The 9,220-nt window shown below is 43.4% G+C and overlaps 1 protein-coding gene across 1 annotated transcript in view; it reads right to left on the bottom strand.

The window, feature by feature from the left end:
- Positions 1-5,123: 5,123 nt before the first annotated feature.
- The window catches only part of LOC133622063 (uncharacterized), a 7,883-nt gene continuing 3,786 nt past the window's right edge, over positions 5,124-9,220 (bottom strand). The window contains exons 2-3 of the mRNA XM_061984608.1: positions 7,309-7,360; positions 5,124-6,551 (exon numbers count right to left, since the gene is read on the bottom strand). Of these exons, the coding sequence (XP_061840592.1) occupies positions 5,398-6,551; positions 7,309-7,360 (1,206 nt within the window). The 3' untranslated portion in view covers positions 5,124-5,397. The remainder of the gene's footprint in view (positions 6,552-7,308; positions 7,361-9,220) is intronic.

A 9,220-nucleotide genomic window follows, 5' to 3' on the forward strand; every position in this document is an offset into this window, starting at 1 on the left:
CTCGTCCGCCTTCGCCGCGGCCGGCGTCACGCGCAGCAGGTAAGCAGCTTACCTGCCCGCCACCCCCGTGGCCGGGGGCTCGTAACAGGGGTCACTCTGCGCGCTCCGCCCGCGCAGCTTACCTGCCCGCCACCCCTGTTGCCGGGGGCACGTAACAGGGGTCACTCCGCGCGCAGTGCGCTCACGAAAGGGGTGGGGCTCACCCTGGTTGATATAGACAGCAGGATGGTGGCCATGGAAGTCGGAACCCGCTAAGGAGTGTGTAACAACCCACCTGCCGAATCAACTAGCCCTGAAAATGGATGGCGCTGGAGCGTCAGGCCCATACCCGGCCGTCGCCGGCAGCGAGACGCGCTTGGAGGTGCGCTCAGCGCGGCTCCCATATGATTGCGCACTGGTGTGCGTCTGGGCCGTGACAGCGTGGCACGCGAATGTCTGTGCTGCATTGGATCAGTCGCCTTTCTTTAACAGGCAAAAGCTTTATAACCTCACTAATGCCTTGCATCGTCTATATTAGATATATAACAACGGGCGGGTGCGGGCGGGTGCGGTTCTGATTAAATGTTAGATCGGGTGGATGGCGGATGGTTGACGACTTTCTGATGCGGTTGCGGAGGAAATAATTGCCTATCCGCGCATCTCTAATTCAAACTGTCTACCGGGCTCATGAAGATCTGTCGGCCGGGAGAAGCCACCACAAGAGGGAAACCTCCACAGTATTAATGGCGAAAACGTTTAACAAGTTGAAGAGTTGAAGTATTTCGGACAGACCATGTCAATGGAGGGATCATCAATCAATCAATGAATCAATTAATGTTTGTTATGTTTAATCACTAGAGTCTCAAAGGGCTGCACAAGCCACAACGACATCCTTGGCTCAGATCCCACATCAGGGCCACCGGTGCAATGGACGTCGAGTGGATCTGGCATAATATTGTGAGAGTCCAGTCCATAGTGGATCTAACATAATAATGAGAGTCCAGTCCATAGTGGGGCCAGCAGGAGACCATCCCAAGCGGAGACAGGTCAGCAGCGCAGAGACGTCCCCAACCGATGCACAGACGAGCGGTCCACCCTGGGTCCCGACTTTGGACAGCCAGCGCTTCATCCGTGGCCACCGAACCTGTGGGATCTTGTGAGAAATAAATTAAATGTAAAATACATGTACTGTTTTGGCCCTGTGCTATTCCTCGGCGGAGTATGCATGTCCTGTCTGGGAGAGATCAACCCGTGCCAAGAAACTCGACCCAGCACTGAACAACACCTGCCGCTTGATCACTGGTTGCTTGAAGCCTACCAACCTGAACAACCTACATCTCCTCGCTGGCATTGCCCCTGCAGACGTGAGACGGGAAGTTGCCAGCCGAGTAGAGTTCACAAAATCTACCAGTGATGAACGCCACCTCCTCTATGGACGTGAACCCTCGGCCCAAAGTCTGAAGTCAAGGAGACGCTTCCTCGGCAATGTCCAGCCCCTAACAACCAGACTCCAGCTATGGACACAAAGACTAGAGAAAGACCCCCCTTCCTATTGACATGGGAATCCCCCCTTCTGAAGACCTGCCCCCCGGGTCAGAAACACCATGGGTCCAGTGGAAGACACTAAACCGCCTGAGAACAGGAACAGGGCAATCAAAAGCTGCTATGGCCAGATGGGGCTACAAAACCGGCCCGACCACCTGCGAATGCGGAGAAGAGGATCATACGATGCAGCACTGCCTTGTCTGTCCTCTGCTACCCAACCAGTGCAGCTTATAAGATCTCGCAGAGTCCAACGACAATGCAAAAGACTGTGTAAAGAAATGGGAAACTGTCATATAACCACAAGCTTCAAAGACACGGAAATAATCAATCAATCAATCAATCAATGTTTACTTATATAGCCCTAAATCACGAGTGTCTCAAAGGGCTGCACAAGCCACAACGACATCCTGGGTTCAGATCCCACATCAGGGCAAGGAAAAACTCAAATGGTCAGCATAAAGACTCAGTTCATCATGCTAAGATACTGGCAAAATGTTTGGCTACACGACCTAAGTCTGTTTTGTCGAATATTATTCACCAAGATCAATCAGGTTTCCTACAAGGAAGAAACATAGGAAACAATAGTAGACAGTTATTAGAAATTATAGAAAATTATAATAGGGAAAATAAAAGAGGATTCATTTTTGTAGCTGACCTGGAGAAGGCATTTTACAAAATTAGCGTAGATTTTATTTGTAAAAGCTTAGTTTTTTTCAATTTTGGCAACTCCTTATTACACTGGCTCAAGATGCTATATAATTAAACTAACTGTAGAATTATTAATAATGGATACATCTCTGGGGCAATACCGCTATGAAGAGGTCCAAAAGCATAATAATCATTTTCCTATTCATCTTGTGACAAGAATTCTTGCACAAAGTTGTGAGCATTTTTAAATTCATCCACAGCTCCTTTAAACACTTCAAATTCATCATTGACTTTATCAGCATTTCTAACATCAGTCATCAAAGTCTTTATTTCATTTAGCCTCCTCGTGCACGCGCCCAGTCTGCCTCTGCGCGAAGCAATGCGCGTTCTCAGCATGTCCTCGTGCTCAGCTGCCGTCTCAGGTGTGCCAGACATCATTCCAGATATTCACACACCTCAATTTAATGTCCACTTATTTCATTCTTAAACGTCCTGTTTTATTGCATTTCACATCCACAATCTGCAACTTTCCTTTCCATAGCGTTCGAATGATTCCATACAGCGCAGCGGCGCGTTCATTCATTCATGGCGTCATCAGCTGCTTGCTGTCATCGGTGTCTCAGGTGAAGTTTGTTTACTTGTTACGGCTACTCTTGCGTTCAAGAAGTTCGAAAAAATAAAAATAAAGTAATGCAGAGTAGTCCTGAGGAGGGGGTGTTTGACTCACTAAATTCCTTAAAGGGGAACATTATCACAATTTCAGAATTGTTAAAACCATTAAAAATCAGTTCCCAGTGGCTTATTATATTTTTCAAAGTTTTTTTCAAAATTTTACCCATCCATCCATCCATCCATCTTCTTCCGCTTATCCGAGGTCGGGTCGCGGGGGCAGCAGTCTAAGCAGGGAAGCCCAGACTTCCCTCTCCCCAGCCACTTCGTCCAGCTCCTCCCGGGGGATCCCGAGGCGTTCCCAGGCCAGCCGGGAGACATAGTCTTCCCAACGTGTCCTGGGTCTTCCCCGTGGCCTCCTACCGGTCGGACGTGCCCAAAACATCTCCCGAGGGAGGCGATCGGGTGGCATCCTGACCAGATGCCCGAATCACCTCATCTGGCTCCTCTCGATGTGGAGGAGTAGCGGCTTTACTTTGAGCTCCTCCCGGATGACAGAGCTTCTCACCCTATCTCTAAGGGAGAGCCCTGCCACCCGGCGGGGGAAACTCATTTCGGCCGCTTGTACCCGTGATCTTGTCCTTTCGGTCATAACCCAAAGCTCATGACCATAGGTGAGGATGGGAACGTAGATCGACCGGTAAATTGAGAGCTTTGCCTTCCGGCTCAGCTCCTTCTTCACCACAACGGATCGATACAGCGTCCGCATTACTGAAGACGCCGCACCGATCCGCCTGTCGATCTCACGATCCACTCTTCCCTCACTCGTGAACAAGACTCCGAGGTACTTGAACTCCTCCACTTGGGGCAGGGTCTCCTCCCCAACCCGGAGATGGCACTCCACCCTTTTCCGGGCGAGAACCATGGACTCGGACTTGGAGGTGCTGATTCTCATCCCAGTCGCTTCACACTCGGCTCCAGCGAGAGCTGAGGATCCTGGCCAGATGAAGCCATCAGGACAACATCATCTGCAAAAAGCCGAGACCTAATCCTGCAGCCACCAAACCGGATCCCCTCAACGCCTTGACTGCGCCTAGAAATTCTGTCCATAAAAGTTATGAACAGAATGGGTGACAAAGGGCAGCCTTGGCGGAGTCCAACCCTCACTGGAAACGTGTCCGACTTACTGCCGGCAATGCGGACCAAGCTCTGACACTGATCATACAGGGAGCGGACCGCCAAAATCAGACAGTCCGATACCCCATACTCTCAGGATTTCAGCGGCTTAAGCGATTCAACAGATTACGAATGTATTGAAACGGATGGTTGTAGTGTGGAGGCAGGTAGCGAAAACGAAATTGAAGAAGAAACTGAAGCTATTGAGCCATATCGGTTTGAACCGTATGCAAGCGAAAACGACGAAAACGACACGACAGCCAGCGACACGGGAGAAAGCGAGGACGAATTCGGCGATCGCCTTCTAACCAACGATTGGTATGTGTTTGTTTGGCATTAAAGGAAACTAACAACTATGAACTAGGTTTACAGCATTTGAAATACATTTGGCAACAACATGCACTTTGAGAGTTGTTGCGTTTTGGACCAGTTGTTCCTCCCAGGGAATTCAAGTCACAAGTCGCTCCCAAGCTTTTTACGACACTTAAAGCTGAGTTAAAAAACCACCAGAGACAGAATAGGTATATTGTAATATATTTACAAAGCTTTGCACATATATATACATTTGAGACCATCCAGCATAGAACATTCTATCGCGCCGCCAAAATGGTCTGTCTTCCCGACCCCAAAACCCTCTCTCCTCTCTCCGCTCTCCTCTCTCTAGTCAAAACACATGCTAGTCAAAACACATTCCAAAGAATTCAAGGTTAACACACACAGTTTACTTGCAGAGAAACAGAAAGAGAATCAATGGAAAACACGAGCTTTTTTCAAATATGACTATGAAAGAAAATAAGTAACACTAAAATTCGGATATATGTAAATATCTGCCTCCGACAAGAGTGCAGACAGCCCAATTTTCATCAATTAATATATTCTGTAGACATACCCTCATGTCAGCAGGCCAGGGAAGCTAGAGTCGATATTCTTCTCTTGATCATCTTCGGGACGGTGTGAGCCAAGACATCCAGGGGGTTTAGCTCGCTCGTCTGCGGGAACAAACTGCCGCCATTGCTTGCCGTGCTAGCGGGGTCCTTTGTCCCTGAATTGCTCACACACTCCGGCAGATTCAATGGGGGGTCTGGCGGAAGATTTCTTTGACTTTATCGTTGGAAATGCATCTGCTTTGAGTGTCGCGGGATATCCATACATTCTTGCCATTTCGTCGGTAAAGTGTGCGGAACAAACGTCCAATCAGTTAATCACAATGAAATCTAAAACATCCAATAATTCATCAACATCATCATTGACATTATTTGATTTCATTGTCAAAACAATTAATAAATAAATAGGCTCCAACACTTGTGATTAATAGTTTGATTGAATGATTGATGAATACATTTGAACATCAGGGCTAAATGTTGGTCAATACACTATTTCATCATGCACTTTCCATGGAATGTTACACATGTTACACAAATAGAGTATCTTGGATGTCAACTAAAAGTCTATCAGCATCTGCGCCAATGTCAGGGAAATGACTACCAACATGACCACTGCAGGCCGAGAAGCATCTAAGGTGGCAGTGGAGGCAACAGTTGTAGCAGCGGCTGTGGTGGTAGTGGGGGCAGCAGTTGTAGGAGCGGCTGTGGTGGGAGTGGCGGCAGCAGTTGTAGCAGCAGCTGTGGTGGGAGTGGGGGTAGCAGTTGTAGCAGCGGCTGTGGTAGGAGTGGGGGAAGCAGTTGTCGCAGCGGCTGTGGTGGGAGTGGGGGTAGCAGTTGTCGCAGCGGCTGTAGTGGGAGTGGGGGCAGGAGTTGTAGCAGCGGCTGTGGTGGGAGTGGGGGCAGCAGTTGTCGCAGCGGCTGTGGTGGGAGTGGGGCCAGCAGTTGTCGCAGCGGCTGTGGTGGGAGTGGCGGCAGCAGTTGTAGCAGCTGCTGTGGTGGGAGTGGGGGCAGCAGTTGTCGCAGCGGCTGTGGTGGGAGTGGGGGCAGCAGTTGTCGCAGCGGCTGTGGTGGGAGTGGCGGCAGCAGTTGTAGCAGCTGCTGTGGTGGGAGTGGGGGCAGCAGTTGTAGCAGCTGCTGTGGTGGGAGTGGGGGCAGCAGTTGTAGCAGCAGCTGTGGTGGGAGTGGGGCCAGCAGTTGTTGCAGCGGCTGTGGTGGGAGTGGGGCCAGCAGTTGTCGCAGCGGCTGTGGTGGGAGTGGGGGCAGCAGTTGTCGCAGCGGCTATGGTGGTAGTGGGGGAAGGAGTTGTAGCAGCGGCTGTGGTGGGAGTAGCGGCAGCAGTTGTAGCAGCAGCTGTGGTGGGAGTGGGGGCAGGAGTTGTAGCAGCGGCTGTGGTGGGAGTGGCGGCAGCAGTTGTCGCAGCGGCTGTGGTGGGAGTGGCGGCAGCTGTTGTAGCAGCTGCTGTGGTGGGAGTGGGGGCAGCAGTTGTAGCAGCGGCTGTGGTGGGAGTGGGGTCATCATTTGTAGCAGCAGCTGTGGTGGGAGTGGGGTCATCATTTGTAGCAGCAGCTGTGGTGGGAGTGGGGTCATCATTTGTAGCAGCAGCTGTGGTGGGAGTGGGGGCAGCAGTTGTAGCAGCGGCTGTGGTGGGAGTGGCGGCAGAAGTTTCAGCAGAGACTGTAGTGGCGGTGGTGCGAGCAATGGTAGCTGCGGCTGTGGAGGGAGCAGAAGCGTGACACAATTATAATGTGACTGGCTTCAGCAGAGACAACATGTCATTAATGTTCATACTTAAAACAGCTTAAATCTTATTTTAAATATTTTTTTCAAGACATTTACAATGGAAACTGTAGCTGCCATTATGATGTGCAGTGCTGTTTTTTAAATCAACTTAAGTCTTGAACTACACAAGATATTTCAATGGTTGGAATCTGCGCTTTTAAGTGGTGTACCGGTTATTGCGGTAATCTACGTCACAGCCACTCCAGGCAGACCAGGCACCAAGCAGAGTGGGCGGGGTTTGCTTCCGGAGCATACAGCCTGAACCGTTGGTTTCGAGGACAGACGCAAGAGGAGAATTTTACAACAAAGTTCTGCAGAAAATTAATATTTCATCAGATTGTAGGTGTTTTTTAACCCTTTACCTTCAAATGTTAAATTAAAACCACCCAAATAGCATTAACTAATGCAGGTGAAATAACTACACTTTGTAACAAATATCTACAATTTGTGTTTTATCTTCAACAAAAGTGTGTTTTACCTGCTACATGTCTTATCTGTGTACATTTATCCATAGTTGTTTTTTTGTACTTACTAATAATTGTATTTTTCTTAAAGCACAAATCAGGAGTGGCAACCATAGATCATGAATATTTTAATACCATGTCAACAAATCTTTTTATTTTTGATTAGTTAAGGATTTATTAGGCCCACAATTCTGAGGGTACCATAATACAGCACAACAAAGTACCTGCAAGTAGCAGAGCGAATATGATGGATTCTGTCCTTGCCATGTCTTCTTCCTGTTGAGAACATATACATTTAAATGTTTTGTACATTTTGTGTCATATTAAACAATCATTTCACTGGGATATAGACTTTTTACACCATCGTATGAGATCCAGTACACCTGAATTCATTAATTAACTTTTCATTTTAAAAGATAAAAATAAAATAAATTGTAGGTAGGTATATATATATATGTATATATATATATATATATATATATATATATATATATATATATATATATATATATATATATATATATATATATATATATATATATATATATATATATATATATATATATATATATTTTATTTTTATATATATATATATATATATATATATATACATATATACATATATATACATATATACGTATATATATATATATACATATATATATATATATATATATATATTTATTTATTTATATATATATATATTTATTTATATATTGTTTTAATTTATATATATATATATATATATATATATATATATATATATATATATATATATATATATACATACATATATACATATATATATATATATATTTATTTATATATTTTTATATTTTTTTAAATTTATATATATATATATTTATATACATATATTTATATATATATATATATATATATATATATATATATTTATATTTATTTTTATTTTTATTTTTTTTATATATATATATATATTTATATTTATATATATATATATATATATATATATATACATATATACATATATATATATATATACATATGTACGTATATATATAAATATATACATATATATATATATTTATTTATTTTTATATATATATATTTTTTTTTTTATATATATATATATACATATATATATATATATATATATATATATGTTTATTTATATATTTTTATTTTTATTTTATTTATTTATATATATATATATATTTATATACATATATTTATATATATATATATATATATATTTATATTTATATATATTTATTTTGATTTTTTTTATTTATATATATATATGTATATATATATATATATATATATATATATATATATATATATATATATATATATATATATATATATATATATATATATACATATATATTTCATTTTTTTCTATTTCATCCATTTTTCTTTTTTTTAAAGCTAAAAGTTGTCCGATTTTTGTACAATACACGACAGGCGGATCTGTGCGGCGTCTTCAGTAATGCGGACGCTGTATCGATCCGTTGTGGTGAAGAAGGAGCTGAGCCGGAAGGCAAAGCTCTCAATTTACCGGTCGATCTACGTTCCCATCCTCACCTATGGTCATGAGCTTTGGGTTATGACCGAAAGGACAAGATCACGGGTACAAGCGGCCGAAATGAGTTTCGCAACGGTAATACGATAGATCTAGTGCTGGTCAGGGGTGTCACCACCTCCAAAGTTATGGTACTCTCGTATACTAAAGTAATGTCCGATCATTACCTTATAAAATTCGAAGTTTTGACTCATTGTCAACAAACTAATAATAATAATAATAACTACTATAGCAGCCGCAACATTAATGCTGCCACAATGATGACTCTTGCTGACCTACTGCCTTCGGTAATGGCACCATTCCCAAATTATGTAGGCTCTATTGATAACCTCACTAACAACTTTAACGACGCCCTGCGCGAAACCATTGATAGTATAGCTATGCTAAAGCTAAAAAGAGCCCCTAAAAGGTGCACCCCATGGTTTACAGAAGAAACTAGAGCCCATAAATTATCATGTAGAAAGCTGGAACGCAAATGGCGCGCGACTAAACTTGAGGTTTTCCATCAAGCATGCAGTGATAGTTTAATAACTTATAAACACATGCTTACCTTAGCTAAAGCTAAATATTAC

This window comes from Nerophis lumbriciformis, linkage group LG25 (assembly GCF_033978685.3).
Source record: "Nerophis lumbriciformis linkage group LG25, RoL_Nlum_v2.1, whole genome shotgun sequence".
In the NCBI taxonomy this organism is placed as follows: Eukaryota; Metazoa; Chordata; class Actinopteri; order Syngnathiformes; family Syngnathidae; genus Nerophis; species Nerophis lumbriciformis.